This window comes from Pipistrellus kuhlii, unplaced genomic scaffold, assembly GCF_014108245.1.
Source record: "Pipistrellus kuhlii isolate mPipKuh1 unplaced genomic scaffold, mPipKuh1.p scaffold_m20_p_12, whole genome shotgun sequence".
NCBI classification, from domain to species: Eukaryota; Metazoa; Chordata; class Mammalia; order Chiroptera; family Vespertilionidae; genus Pipistrellus; species Pipistrellus kuhlii.
The window spans coordinates 13,525,599-13,549,180 of record NW_023425427.1 but is presented as its reverse complement, the minus strand read 5'-3'; the positions used below and the strand labels follow the sequence as shown (position 1 = coordinate 13,549,180).

Below are 23,582 nucleotides of genomic sequence, written 5' to 3'. Positions count from 1 at the left end.
CACCAATGCTTAGATAGGCAGTGAATGTTAAACATTAGGAGGCAGAGTGGTAAATTGGAAAGAGCACCGCATAAGGGTTAGAAAAAACCTGTCTTTCAAGTATCTCCAGCTCTTATTTACTGCATGACTCGGACGAGTCCCTTCACCAAACTCGGAGCCCCAAATTGTTAAATGGATATCACCTCGTGGGGTAGCTAGATGAGGCTTGAATGAGCTCAGCTACAAGGTACTATATTAGTTTTGTTGTTTGCTGGATGGGCCAGTGTTAATTCTTGTCATTTGCTCTTTGACTGGTGCCGTTCCCTGTGCTAAAAGTATCATTTTCTTTTGTTTACTTGAAAACTCCTAACGATTTAAGATCGAGGTTAAGCCATTGCTCCTCTGTGACATCTTTCTTCCATGTTTGTTCACACTTTGTGTACATCTCTATGTACATGCCTCACTGTATGTCATTTACCTGACTTATCTGTTTCTAGCCAGTCAGTTATTTCTCCTCTGGAAGGCAGCGTGCCCTGCCCAGAGAGGTAACTCATAATCCTAGGGGTGGGTGGAGTTGTGTGGGCTGGAGAAGGCGTGTGTACACTGACAGTACAGAACTCATCCTCATTAGCAGAGGACTCATGATGTTCCCAAGCAATGGCTTGCTGCCATGCATAGAAGCCAATACTATGACATCGGCTTTCCAGGAAAAAAAAAGACTTTATTGGGACCCACATGCAAGGAGGCAAGGCTCAAATCTGTCTCCCCACTAAGGGTTAGGGTAGGAGGGGCTGGATGTGGAAGTGCTGGCGGGGCAGGTTTCCGTTGGAGAGCTTTAGCACTGCATCTTCCTGGACCCTTTGCTTCTGAAAGGATTCCCGAGATTGAGTTCTGGTCCAGTCTCAGCCCTTTGGGTGGGGCTGGGGGCAGGGGATGTGAAACTTCGGTTCCTGTTTTACTGAAGGTCAGCATTCTCTCCTCTGCATGAGCTACGGCTACAGGACATAGATTTGTTCTGTTGTTTTTGAAAAGCCAACTTGGTATCTGGTTAGGCACAGGATAAGACCAGCTTGAACTGGCTCTGCAGTTATAACAGTATTTAATTTATTGGGGAATTTTAAATAACACTAAAAGAAGGCATTAGGTATTTTATTTTTTTAAAAATTGGACATGGGTTATAAAAAGGTTGGAAGTGATTAAGTATCTCATTGGCTGGGACTGCCTTATTTATCAATTTATTCCTCACATTTACCATGTTGTCTAGCGTATACTATATGCACCCAATCAGTGTGGGACAGAAGAAAAAGGGAGTGTGTTCCTGGGGAAATTTTGGTCATAAACACTGTTTTAAATTGAGTTCCCCTCTTCTCTCTCTCTCTGTCTCGTGTCTCTCTCTCTCTCTCTCTTTGGCTTTCACTCCTTATTTTCCTTATTACTTAGAGAAGATGTAATTCTTTTTTATGGCTGATTAATCAAAATTGAGCTCAATTGAAGACTTTCTATAAAACCCCGTGAAGATTTTGCAATGGGCACTACATAAAATATGTTTTCCCAGTGTCTGCCCCGTCTGGGAGTGGGATTCCTGTCTGAGGGAAGGCAGCCGTGTTCTCACAGGCGGTGTCTCCCCCTCCGGAGAACCGTGTGCAGAGCTGGTGGGCTCTCCAGGTTGCCCTCCCCCTGCAGAGTGCTGAGCGACTGTGCGGCCCCTTACGGGCGGTTTCTGCTATTGTACCGCTGGGCGCCGGCGATACTACAGCACGCCTCTCTCCAGCGTGCTCCGTGCCATATGTTGGTTCTCTTAGGATTATAAAACCAGTATTTCACATTCATTACATTTTAGCCTGGGCTTTTTCATTTCACTAGTAACAAGTCTCCCACCCACATCTTGGTGAGATTCCTTCTGGTTAGGCTCCCTAGAGGAAGTTGATTTCATCAGGAGTATGAAAACCGCAATCCTGAGGTTTGTTTTCCTTTGAACCTTGGGGCTTTTCTTCACCTTTTGGCTTTGGGTTTTTAGCCACAGATTTCATTAGGAAGACATTTGGAGCAAGACCCAAAGCTCTTTCCCTCCCTTCCTCGTAAAAACAGCTTTTTCCTTATGTCTCTCAAGCTTTAGCAAAATCATTTTTCTTTTATGTTTTAAGCGAGTTCATTAAAACATTTTCCATTTAGCCATTTACTTTACAGTATTCATTGGTGTCTACTCTGTGCAAGGCCCCTCGATATTTCCTGAATGGGCCACAAAGATGTCTGAGGTATGGATAGTTATGTGTCCAAAGAATTAATATTTGGAGAAAGGTACAAACTAGGTATGTAAGAATGAACTGGTTGGTAGTAGAAAGAAAATGAGAGAAGGGCTTCCCGAGAATGGATTTCTCAGTTTGATTTTTGATAAGAAAATTCCTGTTTGAAGTGTTCATCTATACTCTTTTTTTTTCCCCTCTCTCAGATAATGGCTCTGGGTCTGGAGAAGGAGGTAAGTTTCAGGTACCTTGTGAAGGGCATTTGTTTTCTTTCCCTTTGTCAAATAGCTTTATTGAGTTAAAGTTCACATACCATGCAGTCTGCCCATTTAAAGTGCACACTTCAGTGGCGTTTGGTATGTTCACAGAGTTGTACATCACCACAGTCAATTTTAGAGCATTTTCATTATCCCAGGGAAAACCCCACCCTTAGCCACCCCCTGCCTCCAGTCCCTCTGTCCCCTTTGGCCTGGCATCTTTGTTTCAGGCAGTTATTTTCCCACTGAACATTTGTTGCTAGACAAACGGGAAATGCAGCTCCCATTGAGCTGAGGTTGTACCAGAGTGCCTCTGCTAGGATCACCCCCACAAGTGGTTTTAGCATGGACCAGGGTATTTGTAACTCCCCCCCCATGCTCACACAGTTTTACCTCCAAGGAATTCTCAGGGCACAGGTTTTCAAAAACGCGAGGGTGCGTTGTGCCCAGCAGAGAGAAGACTTGCAGAACAAACTCCGGTGAATCTAAAGTTTAAACCATTCAAATGTTCCTGTTTGGTTTTGATTTATTTGTACAAGTATGTGAATTATCTCTGCTATAGGAAACTAATATTTGGGGAACAGCATATAACCAAGTTTACTGTGGATGGTCAGAATTAAGAGTGACTAATCTATCTCATAGTTTCATAAAGCTGTGATTCTTAGTGAGTGTCCACTGTCTACAAAATAATGTTTGAAGTACTATGGGGACACGCTAACAGAAAACTCCCTGGTAAGGCTCACACTTCTGCAGACGAAACAAATACAGTGTGATCCTCTCAACACGATATAAAACCTTACTCCAGACTTACACATTTCATAGAATCCTAACGTTTTATATTTGGTAGGGATTTTAAGCCACCTAGAGAATAGAAGAATTGTCCTGAGGAAGAAGTTCAGGTATGACAGTGTCAGCTTAAAAAGAAAGAAAGAAAGAAAAAAAAAAGATGATTACAGCTGCTGAACAATAGAACTGGATTTAAATGGATATAGTTAAGCAGAAACTCCATGATCATGTGTGAAAGGTCAGGTCATAAGTTCCAGATCTTAGAGCTGGAAAGGATTTTAAGAGATCACGTGGTCTAGCCCATGTGGTCAGACATTCATTAGGAAACTGTCCTCGTTGTTATATTAAAGAAATGGAAGTTGATCTCAAGATTTGCTTATACAGTACAGATATTGGATGTCTTGCCCTGTGAATATAAACTGAGTTGAGTTTGAAAGGCTGAGAGGTTTGCTCAGATTAATACATAGACATATGCGAGCTCAAGGTGTCTGCGTGATTTCTAGATCTCATGATGTTTCTGGGCCTTAGAGATACTTAAGATTATGATTCCTGGAATCTGTTCGTGAGGGTTCATGAGAATCTGGACCTTAAAATATAGGCAGACACTAAAACTTGGAAGTTTTATCAAAAGGGCACATTAAGTTTGGGTACTTTCCTTTTAATACCTTTTTACTGATTGATATGCCTTGAATACGGTGTTTTTCCCCCAAACCAGATTGGGAAATTCCTTGAGTAAAGAGTAATCCCCGAATTGGCCTTAAAATGGATCTCTCTGTCCAGTGTGAGATCATTAGGATAGGGTCCACTCAAATTGCGACCACGAATGTAGGGCTCCCTGAAATGTGGGATATGAGGTGAATTGGGGTCCTGGTGGTAGTTAATTGTTTTTTGAGATGGATCATGGGATTCCCACACACTTCTGCATTCTGGGTGTTTTTGGCTGTTCTAGTGGCAAAGTAGAAAAAAGGGTGCATCCTTTGTAAAGAGACCTCCTTTCCTTTTTGAAATTTGAGCATTTTTTTAAAACTCTAGAAATAGTTATGTAGTTAGAGTAATCACTGGACTAAAATTACTGCTTGTTTTTCCCCCCATCTCTCTCTTAAATAATGTTATATGGTAATTCTTATAAAGGGAACTAATTATTAAAGCCTACTATATTGCTCCTTTGTGCATAATTTAGCAGGTTATTTTGCCAGCACCAATACTTGCTTTTCTCACAGAATAAGTTGTACTTCTTGGACTTTATCATTGATAGATTTTGGAAGTAATTGTTTTCAAGAGCTGGGGTACCTTTCCCCCAGAAATAGAATATTTGCTGCTGAAATATGAACCCTATCTGGGAAGGATCCCAAATCTTGGTTGAAAATTTACTTTTTCTTTTTAAACAGAAGAGGAAGGTTCCGGGGCCGAAGCTCACAGGAAACACTCCAAGTGTGGACCTTGCAAATATAAGGCTGAGTGTGATGAAGATGCAGAAAACGTTGGGTGAGTTGACTGAGGAAAAGGGATAAACATATGTGGAGGGTTTTTTTTGTGTTTTTTTTTTTTTAATTATGATATAGAAAGGTATCATTTAACCTGCTTCTGTATATTTTATGTCTGCCTTTTATTTTATTTTCCCGTTTAATGCTAGTCTATTGACGTCTCTCTTAAGTTGATGTAATGCTATAGTTATGTAAGTCAGTTTAAGTGTTATATTTTAGAATGAAAATCTAGTTGTAATACTTTTTGGTTTTACCGCTGTCTTTTTTTTTTTCATTGATAATTTTATACCAAAGGCTAAAGCAGAAGTACTTTTATTCTAAATTATCCTATTATACTTTCAACTGGCATTAATACTAGTTTCTTCTTACCTTGAATTTTTACACAAAACATTTTATGTATATTTTCATGCATTAAAAATCTCAAAACCATTTCATAATTTTAAATTATAGTAAGTAAATATTTTATATAAGAAAAGTTTATAGAAATCCCAGTTGCACAGGCTGACATTATATTGTCCTATTTTTTTCACTCATGTCCAGCCTGGGTAGCATTGTCCATTTTTCCATTCATTCCCTGTAAGAAGCGGTATTGTTTGGTGGAGTAGTAGCAATTAATCATCAACACAGGCATGTTTGCTTCTTCCTTTCATCAGGTTGCTGTTGGTTCCCAGTCTCAACCTTCTCTTATTTCCCTGGCTGCTTGCCTTTTTTATGGTTGATTCTAAAAGCCTTATTGCTGACTCCAGGACCTTATAGCACAAATGGATCTTCCCTGCTTCAATTTACCCTTAGTGCATATTTTAAAATACTTACCTCATAGAGATTTACTCATTCTCTCTTACTCATGTGTATTTTTCAGTCCTGTGCCTTATTCAGCCTCAAATGCATATTCAAGCCTTTCGCTGAATAGCAGTAATATGCTTTAATTAGCACTAATGCCCAAAGTGAGTTTTACAAGTCAGGATCACACCATTTTCGGCATGATGTAATGTCAAAATCAGCTATTTGGATGGGACTTGGTAAAATAAATGTCTGATAATGTATTTCAAAGTAGGTGAGAATTGGCAAAAGACCAGTAAGTGCAGCAAAAAGTGAATTCAGCGATGCCCGAATTTGCTGTTTTTGCACGCTGGTCACTTGGATTGATGTGTCTATCCATTTCAGAGTGGTTTGATTTGGAAGAACATGTTTTCCAAAGTAGATATTAGTTCAAAGACACGAAGAGAAATGAGTAATATGGAGTTGCAGAAAGAACAGATAATAGATGTTACACTCTCTTCTCATTTTGTATTAATAATATAGCATGATGAAACACCATTTTGTGTGTGTGTGTGTGTGTGTGTGTGTGTGTGTGTGTGTACACAGATTTTGTTCTTTTCGGTGTTTTTCCTCAGGACTCTGTGTCCAGAGTAAAAATAGTTGTCAGTGATTGATTGGTTTGGTCTATTGATCTGTTTTTATTCTTTTGACAGTATCTCTATTCAGTACTATTTCATAGATTTTTTTTCTGCTCTCATTTTCATCCCTAAATTGAAAGAGATCTTGGGCTTAGAAGTAGAACAGATTCCATCTAGCCTCAGAGGTGGCCCCAAATGTGACATCTACAGGATGACATACACATCTTTCTGTGAATACCTGATATAATAGGTAATCTATGCCCAATCAGGGCAACTCTGTTGTATGTACTAAATCAATTTTGTGTGTGTCTATTTACTTGAGAATTTGCAACCACTGTTCTTGCAGATGCAGACTAATCGTAAGGAAGTGGGCACGACTAGGGTAGGGCTTACCAGTAATAAGGAGCATGCAGGCTCAGGAACCAACACACATTGGGACAGGCAGCTCTGTCCAGGCCACAAAATGATATAATCACAGGAAAACACGAAGGAACAAATTGGTTCCTTTACCTACACAGTAAGTGATTAAGCTAAAATGGTTGTTCCTACCATTTTAAAAAATAAATCTTAGGAGCATCTAATCTTTTAGTCTACAAAACATTTATTATTGATTGTGGCCGAGTTTAGCAATTTATATGTATCTCAGTGAAGACTGTAATTTAAAAAAATTCTACTTTTAAATGTGTCATGGTACCAAGAAAGTGTGTGTGTATATATATCTATATATATATCTATATATATATATCTATATCTATATCTATCTATCTATATATATATCTGTCTATCTATATATATCTATATCTATATCTATCTATCTATCTATATATATATATCTGTCTATCTATATATATCTATATCTATCTATCTATATCTACTTCAAGGCCCTTCTATATGCTTTTCATGAATAGTAACTTTTGTCTGAATAGTAACATTTGTCTGAAGGTAATTTTGACCCAGCCATCTAGACCTTTTGGGTATAGTAAACTGAGATGCTGAAATATGGCATTAGCCATCGTGCCTTGATTTTTATGTAAAAACCTATTACCCTATTTTTCGGACCATAAGACGCTCCGGACCATAAGACGCACCAGTTTTTAGAGAAGGGAAATGAAGAAAAAAAGATTCTGAAACAAATAGTGTCCTAAAATATTTTATGTGCATTAAAACCCAACATCACAGTCATAAACACATGTAATCAACCCTGTAAAGTAAACAGCAGCATTTAGAACCATTTTAGAGCCAGGCAAGCACACAGAGACCACACAGAGCCGGGCAAGTAAAAAAACTTTTTTTTTAAAGTATATGTGTAGGCTATATTTGGACCATAAGACGCAGGGACTTTTCTCCCCCACTTCTGGGGGGGAAAAAGTGCGTCTTATGGTCCGAAAAATACGGTATTTAAGAAGGTGTTATATAATTGTTTATCAAAAGATAACATTTTAGTTGTTAGATACAAGGTCTGAGTTATAAACCACATATGCCTATCACCACTTAATTATTATAAACTAGTAGCCCTGTGCACGAATCCGTGTGCCAGTAGCTTGCCAGTAGCTCGCTGCTGCCGTCCAGTAGCTCTCTGCTCGCTGCCCTGTCCCCCTGTAGCTCCCCCACTCCCCAGCCCCTGTCCCTCCCTAGCTTTCTGCCCTGCTCCCTCCTGTAGCTCTCCTCTGCCCACTTGTAGCTCACTGCCCCGCCCTCCTGCTGATCCATGATCCCGTCATTACATGGTCGATCATTACGCCTCACTGTGTAATGGCCATTTGCATATTATTACATCTTCATTATATAGTATTCTACCAGGATCAGAGAATAGGATCTTGAAGTTTATTTTCTAGTTCAATCCTCTCACTTTACCGATGAGAAAACGAGGACTGAAGTCAGAGGGTTTTGTGGGGTGGATTCACCTAAGTTCTAGAACAGTATGTTTCTCACATCTACCTCCCTGTATTTGTCTGTTTCATTCCTAGAATGAGAGCTATTGTCTTTTCCTACTTCATAGACTGCTGCTTAATGACCTTCTAAACATTATATTTAATATGTTTTTTTCTTCTTAATATGTTTTTATTGAGTTTTTTTTAGAGAGAGGAAGGGAGAAGGATAGAGAGATAAACATTGATGAGAACCATTGATTGGCTGCCTCTTATTACCCTTCCCCCCCTTACTGGGGATCGAGCCCACAACCCTGGCATGTGGTGACCTCTTGGTTCCTAGGTCAGTGCCAACTGCTGAACTACACAGGGGCTGGGCTGCTTGATGCCTTAAAAAACAACAACAATGCTCTCTTCTTCAGCCTGGCCCCAGCTGTGAATTCTGTATCTCCTTATCATCTCCTCGTCACTCTTGAGTACTAGGTGCTTTAAAAAAGTTGTTTAGTTTTTTATCTAGACCACCATATGCCAGTTTATTGATTTGCTTATCAGCCACTTTCAGACGTTTTGACCACAACTCCATTTACACTGTGACCCAGCACTGGTATATACATACACGTGCACTTTAATATTTCTAGCCTATTTTCTTAACAATTGCTGGTAGTGATTCACTAAATTGACTTCATAATCCACTAGTGATTATGCCCTTCAGTTTAAAAAATATTGCTCTATAACTATAATAGGTATGATATTTCATGTCATACTTTTAAAATATGGGTATTCAGTTAACATATTTTATACTTTCTCATTTTGAAATGTCTTCCCTGTCAGAAGAGTGGTTATATAACCTATCTAGTCTCCCAAGGGCAACTAAATGCTTTCTTTTGCTTTAGGAAGCTTTTTCTCTTTATCTTGGTCACAGTTTTTAAAAAATATGGCATTTGGCAAGAGGGGAAAAAATGGCACCATGTTGATTTTCTGGTAATAAGAGAATTGCTAATTTTTTATTTAGTCATTTAAATGGAAATTGATTTAAGTGTATTGTCATCTTAAACATAGTTCACAGAACATATTTCAACAATATTAGTTTTTAGACGTTGTTACATGAATTATTTTTAGCTCTTTATGGTGGGTAGGGCAAGGAAGCATTATCCAGGTTTTGCAGGTGAAGCTGAATGGCTTGTAGCTAAGCAGCAAAAACACTGTTGTGCGTACACATGTTTATGCTACTGTTTTCAGGGGCCAGTGGTGTTCTCAGTAACAGTTTGCTTTACTCCTATGCCTAAGGAGCCATTCTGCTCTGTGTTTTGAGTTCTTATATAGTTTTTAAAAAAATAATTTTTCTTCTCCAGTAGGGTTCTTAGCTGCTGCTTCTGGGTCTGTCAGTGTGCCTTGCAAGTGGGCCTGACTGTAGTGGCCCCAACTCTTTTTTTGTTTTAGAACATTCTTCAACTTTAAGAAATATATTTTTATTTATTTCAGATAGGAAGGGAGAGGGAGAGAGAGAGGGAGAGGGAGAGGGAGAGGAGAGAAGGGAGAGAGAGAGAGAGCGAGAGCGAGAGCGAGAGCGAGAGCGAGAGAGAGAGAGAGAGAGAGAGAGAGAGAGAGAGAAATACAACAATGATGAGAGAGAATCATAGATTGATTGGCTGCCTCCCTCACACCCCCCAGTGAGGATTGAGCCCACAACCCAGGCATGTGCCATGATGGGGAATTGAACCGTGACCTCCTGATTCTTGGGTTGATGCTCAACCACTGAGCCAAGCCAGCGAGGCAGCCCCAACTCTTTTTTTTTTTTTTTAAATATATTTTATTGATTTTTTTACAGAGAGGAAGAGAGAGGGATAGAGAGTTAGAAACATCGATGAGAGAGAATCATCGATAAGCTGCCTCTTGCACACCCCCTACTGGGGATGTGCCCGCAACCAAGGTACATGCCCTTGACCGGAATCGAACCTGGGACCTTTCAGTCTGCAGGCTGATGCTCTATCCACTGAGCCAAACCAGTTTCGGCCAGGCAGCCCCAACTCTTAACTTGCTTCTCTACTTCTCTCGCATAAGAAACAAAATGCATGTAGGAACTGTAGCTCATGTAAGAATAAATTCTAAATGTAAAATCAGAGTAAATAGGTCCTTGAGTGAAGTGCAGAAACTTTACTCATTGCATGTGTTTTATCTTTCTTGTCTGTCCTGTGACTATTTTAAATTTTTATAGTTTGAACTAGAGGCCTGGTGCATGGATTTGTGCACCAGTAGGGTCCCTCAGCCTAGCCTGCACCCTCTCGCAATCCGGGACCCCTTGGGGGATGTAGTAGTGCACAAAGTGGGAGGTGGCTGGGGATGAGCTTGAGCTTGGGCCAGGCGCAGTGCCACTCCTGCGCATCCTGACCTCGCTGAGCCTGCTGCTGCCACCACGGAGGTGAGAGAGGCTCATGCCACCACAGCTGTGCTTGCCAGCCGTGAGCCCTGTGTCTGGTGCCTGTTGGTCAGGCAGTGCTCGCACTGTGGGAGCGCACGGATCACCAGGGAGCAGGTCCTGCATTGAGCATCTTCCCCCTGGTAGTCAGTGCATGTCATAGCGACCCATTGACCCGTTGTTTGGTCATTCGGTTGTTTAGGCTTTTATATATGTAGATAGATTATTTTTGCTTCTGAGAGTTCCCCTCACCCCCTTCTTCCTAAAACACTGTCTCTCCAGTGGCATTATGGGCTTTGCATGGGTTTGTGATGGGTATCCTCATTCATGCCTAGCTTTTGAATTTATATGTATGGCAATGAGGTTGAACTTCCCAGAAATTCATCTCCCACATGGGTGAAGTTTCAGTATCCCATTTTTTGTGAAATATAGTGGATCAGCTTTGTACTTAGGCTTAAAAGTTGGAAGCAGTACTTGTTTTATAGTAAGTTGTGTTTCTTGAACCACATATTCTTAGCAATCAAACCCTGTCTTTATCTTAACCATGTTTCTAATCTGAAGTTATTGTTGCAAGATAGCCATCGGCCATTATCTGGACAGTGGGCCAGGTAATCATAGAACTCCTTCACATCAGTGTCTTTTAAACACCTGACCTAAATCCCTGCCCACGAAAGGTTTGAGCAATCTGTAGATTCATCGGGTGTAATGTCAGTGCAGGTGAGTCATAAAAATCCTCAAATTATTTCTTTGAACTTGTCTGTGATGTGCTTTATGGAAATGGTTCCTGCTCTCCTGCCTCTTTGATGTCAGTCTCTTTGGAGAGGCTGTTTCTCTTTTTGCCCTTGAGTGATGGAGGAGCTCGGAGTTGCTCAGAGAATCATGGATGTGTGCAGCATGACTGACAGCCGTGATAAGCAGTTCACCCACCTGCTGGACATCGCTGTCATTTTTGGGTGCCATGTTCTGTTTTTCATGCAGATTGCTGGTCAGTATCACAATCTGATCGAGTCTCTCTCTGTCAGGAGATGCAATGAAATCTTTTCCCTTGTTCACACACACAGAGGAATGCTTTATATACATCCGTGTCCTCCATTCTGCCCTCGTTTCTGGAAACCACATATGCGTTTTAAAAAAAGAAACAAAGAAGAAATTTTCTACCATGATCGGCTCGTCTATTCTTATTTCCTCCTAATCAAAGATAACTATAATTTTTATCATTGAACATTGCCTTACTCTGGATGCATGGAACAGTAGATTTTTAAAACTATTTACATTTAATAAATTCCTATGGTGGCCCATTAGATTGTAATGGAAAAATAGCCCTAACCGGTTTGACTCAGTGGATAGAGTGTTGGCCTGTGGACTGAAAGGTCCCAGGCTCGATTCCTGTCAAGGGCATGCACCTTGGTTGTGGGGGTGTCCCCATTCAGGGGTGTGCAGGAGGCAGCTAATCGATGTTTCTCTTTCATTGATATTTCTAACTCTCTATCCTTCTCCCTTCCTCTCTGTAAAAAAAAAAAGGAAAAAAAAATCAATAAAATATATTAAAAAAAGAAAAAAGAAAAAGAACTGTATGCTGCTCTTTTCCTTCTGATAATAGGAAATAAACACTACCAAACTTTACTTTATACAAAGTGTAAGTTGGATGTTAGCAAAGACAGTCTCCTTTGTCCAGAAATAATTGCCTGAGTTCTCCATAGCTGCAGGAAAGGTTTCCTTTGAGAGGTTTGTTTTTAAAATTCAAAACACCCCTCCTCTTGCTCTGTCTTCCAAATGCTGTTCCTCTTGATACTACTTTGCATCTGTTATTTCTTTTGTCTGGAGTCCCATCCCCGTTTTTTTTTTTTCTTGTTTCCATTCTTCCTTCTAGACATGGATGAGATGTGACTTGGGTCGGAAGTCAGCACCTCTTCTTGGATGCCTCTCTTGCTCTGATCCCAGGCCCTGTGAGTTCCAGGTGGCTTTATTCAGTGCTCTTCCTCCGGCTGGAGAAACAACCTCTGGGTAGCACTTACTGTACTGCTGGGAACACTAGCAGATTGTGGGCTCCCTGAGTACAGGGGCTTTGCCTTGCTGATTTCTCTATTGGATGGATTTGCCTTGAGGTTGTATCCTAGGGGTCCTCCGTAGGTCTAGGGGCCCTCCATGGGTCTTTAGTGAACCTGCGGCAGTTCACAGTAGGGCTTCATTACTCACTTAGAGCTGCACACAGGGTCATTGGGAGGATTTACTAAAACGTGTGAAGACTAGTTATTGTGCTGAGCCTGTCAGAGGGTTCGTTAGGTATTTGTTAAGACTGAATAACTTCACGTGAATTATTTTAAGCCATTGTTTTCTCACCTGCTAAAATAAACTTACCCTGTCGAGAAGGAATGGCACCTTCTATGTAGAGTAAGGAGAAAGGAAGGGGAAGGGTAGTTATTTCTCAATAATAATAATAATAATAATAATAATAATACCTTTCAGATGTGCATCGTATTTGATGACTTCAAAGGAGTTTCCCCAAAAGCTTATTTGATTCTTTCACCAGTGTTATGAGGTATTATCCCTGTTCTAGAGGCGAGGAGTTGTGACTTGCCAAAAATCACAGAGCTAACTCATGGAAGTCATTGAAGCATTTCTTTATGTACGCCTTTGTGAAATTCGCCATGTTAGGATTTCAAAACTTGAAGAGACCTTATACCAACAGGTCCATTTTTCCAGCTTCCCCGTTGTCTGTGGTAGGGGCAGTCACTGCAACCTGTTTCTAATTTAATCTCCCAGAGATTTTATGCACGTACAAGCAAATAAGTACGTCTTCTCTTTCTTTCCTTTTTTTCCAAGCTAATGACAGTACACTATACATACTGGTCTATGACTTATTTAAAACCTGTGTTGTAAAATCCACATTGCATAAAGACGTGTTTAAAATACACAAGTTAAAGAATACTACCCCTATTAACACCTTGAGTACAAAATAGAACATTGCCGGATTACCAGTGCCAAGCATTAACCCAGCCATGGAAAAGTGAGGGTCGGATGGCCACTTGCACATGAAGGCTTGCTGAAGGTTCATGGAACAGCCTTTGGGTCAGAGCTGGCTTTCCACTTCCTGAGAGTTTACAAGATTCCCTTCCTAGGAAGCCGGTGGGCAGGACCATGAGTGAGTCATGGGAACATAGAGCTCTTTGTTAGTTGAGACACCTGCCAGAATGGGTGACTGGCAGAAACGCCTTCATGGAGTGGGCTGTTGTGTTTTCTCCTTCTGATCTCACCATGGCCGACTTCCAGATCTCGGGTGTATCGGCTAAATGAGTACGCTCATTTGGTTCATAGAGGAGAGTCTAGGAACTTCATCACTGCACGGTCAAGACAAGTTAAATACAGATCGGACTCTGGACCAGGGTTACCTGGGCACTCTGTCCTTCAGCTAAAAAGAGGACCCAATGCCTTAGGTATTTTGGTAATGGCAGCCAGCCGCACCACTGTCTACAGAGCTACAGAGGGCAAGTACTTCAGTGTGGACTGGTTGCCCTTTCCATTGTGTATGTAGGTAGGTGTCTTCTCAGGGTCTTCCTTTAATGAGTGTCTTTTCCAACAACAATCAGTTCTCCAATTCTGTACCAACTGCATGTCCTATAATTCATTTCATTTCCGTTCTGACATTCTCCACGTGGAGTTAGCACAGACCCCGCAGGTGAAGGGTTCAGACCCACGAGACTGGCTCCACGTTAGACGCTAGTCACAAAGGACGTCTCTTGCACTTCTGCCCAGCATACTATTAATTCGGAGGCCTCCCCTGCATTTGATAATTTGAAAAAATGACTCAAATGATTATCAGAACTCGAGAAAGAGCTATGAGTCATCTCCTTAGCCTACAAGAGACTCTGCTCTCACAGAAAAGAGAAGTTTGGGAGCTCTGAGCTAGGAACAGCGGTGAAAACCAAGTATATTTTTTGTTACACCACAAGTGTCATCCTATAAATTTCTTTATATCACCCAATATAGGATACTCTGTGTATATTTGTTTGTTTGTGTGGGTTTTTTTTTTTTTTTGATAACTTTTGCTTTGAACTTGGTTTTACTCTCTCGTTTTAGTATATCCTTCTGTAGCTTCTTGAGAATAGGTATTTGAACAAGATATTTGAAAACGTTTTTCACCTCCAGCTAATACTGTAACTCAGTAAGGGCAGGAGTCTAGCTGGGAGGTCACTTTCCCTCAGGATTGTGAAGGTGTTGCTCTCTTGCCTTCTAGCACCCAGTGTTGCTGTTGAAATCCAAAGCCATTCCGATTCCTGACCCTTTTGTATTTGATTTGCTTTCTCTCTCAGACCAGCTTCTTTTGGTCCCCAGTGTCAAGAAATGGCACAACGTTATGCCCTCTCCTAGAAACTTAGAGACTTCGGACTTGTGGAAATCGTCCAGTTTACTCTTTGATGATTTTCTTGCCTCTCTTTTCTATTTCTGGTGCGTCTTTTATTTGCATGTTGGACATCCTCGATTAGTCTTTTCTCTCTTCTCTCCTATTTCCTACTTAAAAATACTTTTGCTGTGCTTACTGAGAGGTTTCTTCAGCTTTATCTTCCAGTACTTTGTTGAGCTTTTTGTTTTTGCTATCATTTTTAATTTCCCAAAGCTCATTTTTGTCCTCATGGTGCACCTTTTGTATAACATCCTATTCTTGCTTTATGATTACAGTATCTTTTGTATTCTATCTGCTGTAAGATGAGCTTTCCTCTTATTCATTTTTATTCAATGAGTTATAACCTGTACTTTGTTTAAGGTTACGTGGCTTTATAAAATAAAGTAGGGAGTGTTTTTTCTAGTCTCTGGATGGCTTTGTGTAATAATAGAATTATCTCTTTCTTGAATGTTTGGAATTAATGTGTTCATGGATTTTCTTTTTGAAAACACCTGGATTTGATGCTGTCTTTAAGGGATTTTTCTAAAAAACACAACAACAACTGATTTAATTTCTTTAATGATTATAGTATCATTCAGCTTCTATTTCTTTTTTGGTAAAATATGATAGTTATTTAAAAAAATATATATATTTTATTAATTTTTTACAGAGAGGGAGAGGGATAGAGTTAGAAACATCGATCGGCTGCCTCCTGCACACCACCTACTGGGGATGTGCCCACAACCAAGGTACATGCCCTTGACTGGAATTCCCTGGGACCCTCCACAGGCTGACACTCTATTCATTGAGCCATACTGGTTAGGGTGATAGTTAATATTTTTAAAGTTATTAATTTCACTTGTTTTCAAACTTGCTAACACAGTCATTTATAATAACTTAATATTTTAATCATAATTCCCACTGAGTCTGTCATCTTTTTTATTCCTAATACTTTTTTCTTACTTACCCCTTCCCCCCATCCTGCTTTGTCAGTTTGAAAGTCTTTTCAAAGGACCAACTTTTAGCTGTATTGATCTTCTTCATTTTGTAACTTTATTTTATATTTCTGCTAAGATATATATCTATAGTTTTATATCTATACTTATATATTCATAACTATATCAACTATATTTTCCCTGTTTTTATTTTCATTGGATTTATTTCATTACTAATTTTCTAACTTCTTAAATGGATTTAATTTTTAGCCATTTTTAAAGAATTTTTGAGGAAACTCTATACTGTTCTCCACAGTGGCTGCACCAGTCTGCTTTCCCACCAGCAGTGTGTGAGGGTTCCTTTTCCTCCACATTTTTAAATAACCTTAAGACATATGAGAAGGGATTATGCTCTACTTTTTGTTCTCAACTCCTTAAAAGTAGATTTTTGTTTGTATATTCTAGATAACGGTTATTCGTTTTGTAATTGGGCTGTATATATTTTTTTGTTTGTTCTCTTTATGGGACATTCTTCATTTCAAAGTTAAATTTACTGGTCTCTTATTGGTCTAGGTCTTCTGTAACGTTGCCTTTCAAATATAGGTCTTTAATTTACCAGGGATAAGGAAAATTTCAAGCAAAGGAGAAAAAAAAGTAGAGCATAATTCTTTCTCATAAGTCCATCACTCTGCTTCAAAAAGTCCAGTTTTGTCTCATCTATTTTTACCTCCCCACATTTTGTGGGGGAAGTAGTTTAAAGAAAATCCCAGCATCATGTCTTTCACCTGTAGATATTTTAGTTTTACTGATGTCTGCTTGATATATGAGTATAGAGAGAGGCATATTAAGACCTGCTATAGTGGATTTGGCTATTTCTCATTGTGGTTTTATCAATTTTTGCTTTATAGATCTTGAGGTTATTTAAAAATGTTTAGAATTACATCTTCCAGATGAATGAAATTTTTTATTATTATGGAGGGACCATCTTCCTTTCTCATAACCCCTTTTGCTCTGTAGTCTGCTCTCTGTAGCAGACATCAACATGTTGTTTTAAGTCCCTGACTGGATTAAGCAAAGTGAATCCTCAGCTAATAATTTCTTTCAGGCAAGAATTTCACGACAATCTCATCCTAAAATTAATATTCCAGTGGTTTCTCTAGGATTTTCATATCTAGATACAGTAAGCAGGCGATGTCAGATGTCATCAACATCCATTGGAAAGCAAGATGGTATCCTAGAAAGGACACAGAATTATGACTTAAAAGTCATGTCCAGCCGGGCCCGGTTTGGCTCAGTGGATAGAGCGTCAGCTTGGGGACTGGAGGGTCCCAGGTTCGATTCCGGTCAAGGGCATGTACCTTGGTTGTGGGCATATCCCCAGTCATCGATCAGCAAGAGGCAGCTGATCGATGACTCTCTCTCATCGATGTTTCTAACTCTCTATCTCTCTCCTTTCCTCTCTGTATAAAATCAATAAAAAATATATTAAAAAAAAAAGTCATGTCCAACTAATTATCAGATCTGTGTCCAGATTCTTCCTCCAAGTCTTAGTTTACTGATCTGTAAAAAAAGAAGTAATAGTAGTATACCTTCCTCACCCAATAACTAAGACAGTTTTTAAAAATAATAGATTTAGCCCTCGTCGTGTGGCTCAGTTGGTTGAAGGTCGTCCCATGCACCAAAAGGCAGCTGGTTTGATTCCCAGTCAGAGCACATTCCCAGGTTGTTGGCTTGATCCCCAGTAGGCGGCGTGCAGGAGCCAATCGATGCTTGTCTCTCACATCCATGCTTTTCTCTCTCCCTCTCCTTTCCTCTCTTTCTAAAAATCAATAAACATATTTTAAAGGAAAGAAAATAAACATCTATCTTAAGAAATAAATAATAGATATAAAACATAAAATGGAAGTCCTCAAAATCTGTACATTTACCTATATAACTTAGTGTCCACTGAACACCGGAGTTTCTCTTCTTTGAGGTTGCAGCCTTGTGAAATACATTTGTTGTAAAATATAGGTAATTTTTGTCTTTTCCTACAGGTGTGTATGTAATATAGACTGCAGTGGATACAGTTTTAACCCCGTGTGTGCTTCTGATGGGAGTTCCTATAACAATCCTTGTTTTGTTCGAGAAGCATCTTGTATAAAGCAAGAACAAATTGACATAAGGCATCTTGGTCATTGCACAGGTAAAATTCATTCTACTTATCCATAGTCTTTTCTTTAATTTGTATGTCTTTTATTTATACACTTTGATAGTGTCCCACATTTTTACATGAGAACTTCATGCTTTATTTTCTCTTTTTATACTTTTAAATTTCTTTATTACATTTCTATTTTAGATTTTTTTCTCACTTATTTGTATCTTCTGAGTTCACAAACTATGCTTTTTGGTTATTTAGTTACGAAGCTGACTTTAACATGGATTTCTAGGTATGTTCATAGCTCTTAAAGGATGTCTTAAGTTTATAATGATTATAGCTGTTTAAGAATTAATCAACTTGTTAGTTTCTTAATTAGAGTAAAACTGTAAATATTGCCACCTTTTCTTCATCTTTTTTCTCTAGAGCAGTGTTTCTCAAAGTGTTGTACGCATACCCCCAGGGGTATGGGAAGAGTTTGGTGGGGGTACACGTTGCACTGTGCTTAGCTGTGCCTAATTCTACGTTCTCATGAGTATGAGGGGTACTCAACGTTACGAAAATTATAGAAGGGGTACACATATGTCAAAAGTTTGGGAAACACTGCTCTAGAGCGTAATAGTTTACTTTGTTTCCACATCCTCTCTGTAGTATTTGGCCCTACATATTATGTACTATTAAAACTTACGGTGTGAAGTTATAGAATGTAAGGAAAAATGATTATCTTCAGTAAAAATTCTTTTTACTCTTCTTGCTTTTTTGTCATAGTTTAGAAGCCATAATCCCAACTAAGAATGAGTTTTTGTTTTCTATCCCTACTATAGTTACTCAGGCACAGATGTTTTCAAACCTTCTTTCCTCAGTAAGATGCATGCGGGCTAGGATAATGTATTATTTCCTGGTAACACACGAGGGCCAGGCACATGCTCATGGACTAGCATTGTACACTGTTCTTACTTATTAGGTCTAGCCACCCACCCCTACCTCCTTCCTTTTTTGCATTTATTAAAGGGATATGTTTTTAACTGATCTAAGGGGGAAAATTTTAAGCCAAAATTTGGTACTTTATATTGGTAACAAATTATTTGTGTAATACTGCATAACTATATGCCATACTTCTGGTCTAAGCTACCAAATGATACCCAAGAAACTCATCTGAGGATTTCCAGGAGGGCATGGTAGAGGAAACCATTTGCTGATAAATAAGTAGATAGTCCACTTAGCTTTGGTCTCAAGGAAGCAGTTTGGTTTGTCTTTCGTTCTTGGGGTGGCATTTAGAGTCTAGGTTGAAAGAAGAGCTTGGAGAGAAAAAAATCTTTTTTTTTTTCCCCCCTCAGAAAAACTGGAGAGCATGGTTGATGATACTACCTGTAATTTCAAATTCAGATGGTTGGCCAAGCTTAAGAATTTTATTAAATGAAATTCATGCAGATTTAGAATCCTTTGGAGGAGTTGGCCCTTAACTTTTATTTTGGTCCCCTGTATAATGTTTCTATCCACACCTAACTCCATCTTCCCTTTTCTCCCCCACTGTGTACAGGAAGCTTCAGCTTGTGCTTCCCAGCGGGTACTTCATTTACAGCCTTCCCAGTCTAAATGCAGTGCACTGTCTGGGGTCATTTTTATAGTAAAATTGTCTGAGAGCAAGCTGAGATTCTATATTTATCTTAATCTGGTACGTCTCCAGGGAAACTATGGTAGAAGGTAAATCTTTAATCCATTGTCCTTTGGAGGAAGGATTAATCCTTTTTCTTCAGGGTGTGCATTATTTTAGTTTGCCAGAGGAAGACTTTTTTAAGGCGAAGACATTTGAGGTGCAGTCTAAATGAAAACAGTCTGTTTGCCTGCAGAGCGTGTGAACATCTGGGAGGCCCGAGGCCTGAGGCAAAAATGCCACAATAGATCAAGAGAATGGAGGGGAATGTGAGCACGATAGTGAACAGACTTGGGAAGGACCCGCAGCATTTGTAATTGGGATTTACCTGATGTGACTTACACATCATATGTATCTTAATTTGAAAACGGTTTTCTCTTATAGACACAGACGACACTAGTGTGTTGGGAAAGAAAGACGATGGACTACCCTATCGACCAGATGTGAAAGGTACTGAATCATGACTTTTAAAATTTTGGCCAACTATTGAAATGTGGTCACTAGCTGTCCTTAGTAATTCTATGTCTATTATAATTACCTTTCCAACATGGCTCTCTGTTACGCAGTATACATTCTGCAGTGATTAGCTGTATAATAAAAGCCTAAGCAACCAATATGGAGGAACGACCAGAACGACCAGTTGCTATGATGCACACTGACCACCAGGGGGCATATGCTCACTGAGAAGCTGGGCTCATGGCTGGCAAGCGCAGCGGCAGTGGCAGGAGCTTTTCCTGCCTCTGTGGCAGTGCTAAGGAACAGCAAGCCGAGTGGTAAGGAGCAGTGAGCAGGAAGGCAATAAGGTGTGAGGGGTCCCAGACAGTGAGAGGGCTCAGGTTGGGCTGAGGGAACTCCCCTGCCACCCCATGCAAGAATTTTGTGCACTGGGCCTCTAGTTAGTTATAATATTAAATAAAATAGTTAAAGCACTTCTCAATGTACAGAATACTTCCACATATGTTTTTAAAAATTTTTTTATTATGATAATTATGGACTTGCAATTCTAGGAAATTATATGGAAAGATCCCTCATATTTGCTTTTTATATCCTCTTTTACTTCTGTAGAATCTACTATTAACACTTGCCCTCTGTGCACAGGTCTTTCAGCCTTGTTCCCTCTGCCTGGAACTCTTCTTTGCCTGTTATTCATCATTTCGGGCTCAGCTTAAAAGTCATTTCCTTTTGGGAAGTATTCCTTCACCCTTAAATCTAGATTAGGTGCCTGTCTCATATACTCCCCTACCCAAGCACATAACCTACTCTAATTATAGTTGCCTTTTTACTCATCTGTATCTCCCTCAAGGCTATGAGTGCAGTGAGGACAGGAGGCTGTAACTATCATGTTTGTGTTCCTGACATTTAGTAGAGTGTCTGTTCCATACTTGTCAAAGAATGGATGCAGCTCAAAGCAGCTGTAGGATTTATCTGCACAAAGTCTTACATGCAGTAAAGTTCTGAGCAGAGGCTGGGTTCAGGTCCCTTGACCTCACATGCAATGCTCTTTTACTTCTCATTTCCATATCCATTATTTCATTTTGATTCTCACAACTACTCTTGGAAAAGGACCAATAGGAACATCGAAACTGAATGAGGGTATAGCCAGAGAACCAAAGGAAGCAGCTGGAAAAATCATAAGACAGTTCTCAGCAAGAAAGAGCTTTTAAGTTGAGCTCCTGGAGGAGAGTGATCATGAAATGGAGTGTTTGAATGTCCAGCATGCAGGCTGAATTAATGCTTTTCTTGACCTCTTGAAAAACCGTCGGTAACAACGGAAATTGCAGTGTTAGAAGCTTCGTTATAGATGTTGAAGGCACCAAGGATATGAGGGTCGAGAGTGAGGTGTGTGGGAGATGGGTATGTGGCATTTTAAAAACTTGATTATAGAAAATATCAAACATATGAAAACAGAATAATATAATGTACCCAATACTCCTCTTCAACAGGTGATCAGCATTGTCATTCTTGTTTTGACTTTATAATCCCATTCACTTGATTTGTCATTATTCTTATTTTACTATTTTTTTTTGAGGTATAATTTACATGCACTGAGATACACAAATGTTAGCTATCAATTTTGACAAATGGATACACCCCATGTACACTGTACTTTGTCACAATCTATAATTCCATCTACCCAGGAAGTTCCTTTGAGGCGTATGACATTTTAATGAGGCCATTTTTTATCAAAAGATATTTTCATACAGTCTAAAATTGAGCACAATACCTTTTTATTACCAAGACATTTTTGCTTCTTTCCTGAGCTATTCCTCACCTTACCCTCATCCTACCTATGACCTCTTTCTCTCAGTCGTCTCCTTGCCTGCTGACCAGCAGTACCAGAGAAATATTCCATTGCTTGGTGACTGTTGTTTATATATTCTCATACAGTTCTTTTGATATTGCCTTTTAAAAATGGTTTTGGCCCTGCCGGAATGGCTCAGTCAGTGGCTGAGTGTCAACCTAGGAACCAAGAGGTCGTGGTTCGATTCCCAGTCAGGGCACATGTCCATGTTGGGGGCTCAATCCCTAGTAGGGGCTGTGCAAGAGGCAGCTGATCGATAAAGTTTCTCTCTCATTGATGTTTCTATGTCTCTATCCCTCCTTCTCCCTTCCCCTCTCTCTTTTTCTAAAAACCAGTGGTCTTGAAAAATTTTGCCTCATCTAAAGATAAGACTGAGCCAGTTGCTAAAATCACCTTTTAGGAAGTCTGAGGGGGTGTGTTGTGGAGCGTGGTGGAGAGTCATGATGAGGATAGTTAGAAGGATGTGTAGAGGTGGACGGCACAGACCCCTAAAGAGGAAGGCTGTTGGGAGAGAGGATGGAATGCTGATCTGGAGGTGACCATAGCAGGAGGTGGGAGGAGAGGTGTTTTGGAAAGTAATGTGATCTTGTTATGTCAGGGAGGCAAAAGGAATATTTTCTAAGGCAATGAGAAGGTGGATGCATTTATTCACATTAGAAAAGGTGTTTCACTGAACAGAGTGGGAAAGCTAGGACAGGAAGAGGTGAAAGGTTGGTGTGAAAAATAGTAGATTTAGAAATGAAAGAGTAGTGGCAGGTGTTGGAAGGTGGGTAGGCATTTTTACCTAGGTAGAAAATTCTTTGACGGGGTCCAGGAAGGCTGGGGTTAGGGAAGGATATGCAGAGAGACATGTTAGTGATGAAGCTTGAGGTGCTAGGTAGTATAGGGGAAGAAAGAAAGGACATAGTGTAGGTTTTAATGGGGGATTTGTAGAAATAAGGAGCCCCAGACTTACGGATATGGTATTGGTGTAGTTGTGGCTTTAGCAGTTGACCTTCAAAATGCATGTCTTGGTTGTTGGTACAACTCCCTGTGCTTTGTTTGGATGGTTTGTTGATGGGCCAGGATGGATCGCCAGTGGGACGAACATGCCTTTGCAGATACACCATGTGGCGCTGGGCTTTCTGACCTCACGGTCCCTTAGAACCAGACTCTCCTTTGAGTCTGAAAACACTGCTGCTGGCGCAGGATTTGTTTCTGGGTGGGAGGAGCTGCCGGGTGACCAAGTAACACTTTGTGTGGCGCAGACACACCAAACATTGTCCGGGCACCAACGGCCGCAGCTGTGATTCCTGGAGCCTGCCTGTCACCACTTGCCTGAGGACATTGTTTACACAGGACCAGTCTGTGCCCAGCTCTTGCTGTGCAAGGCTCTGCTTCTGCCCCTGCTTTCTGGCATCGTGACAGCCTTTTTAATTTTTCCCTTTTGGAGTTATTAATGTACTTGGCCTAGAGAGCAGGTGCTTGGACATGCTGCATTCGTCCACTCCCTACACCCCTCCCAGGGTAGCTTGCTGGCATAGTAGTGTTACGGTAAAGCCCTTGTGCTCACGGGTCAGATTCGGTTCACACCTACAGGCTGTGTGGCCTGATTTCTCGGCACCTCAATCATCGCATCTATAACATGCTATTAATATCTGCCACCCAGGATTTCTCTGAGTATTAAAATGCCACATCATTGAATTTATTATTGATGTTAATATGGGAATTGTTGATACTTTTGCTTTCTAGTTTCCTTGTCGG

At 40.1% G+C, this 23,582-nt stretch overlaps 1 protein-coding gene across 1 annotated transcript in view; it reads left to right on the top strand.

Annotated features, from left to right (window-relative positions):
- The window catches only part of TMEFF1 (transmembrane protein with EGF like and two follistatin like domains 1), a 72,146-nt gene that overhangs the window by 32,380 nt on the left and 16,184 nt on the right, over nt 1-23,582 (top strand). The window contains exons 4-7 of the mRNA XM_036433183.2: nt 2,429-2,455; nt 4,654-4,750; nt 17,783-17,931; nt 19,922-19,987. Coding sequence (XP_036289076.1) covers nt 2,429-2,455; nt 4,654-4,750; nt 17,783-17,931; nt 19,922-19,987 — 339 coding nt within the window. The remainder of the gene's footprint in view (nt 1-2,428; nt 2,456-4,653; nt 4,751-17,782; nt 17,932-19,921; nt 19,988-23,582) is intronic.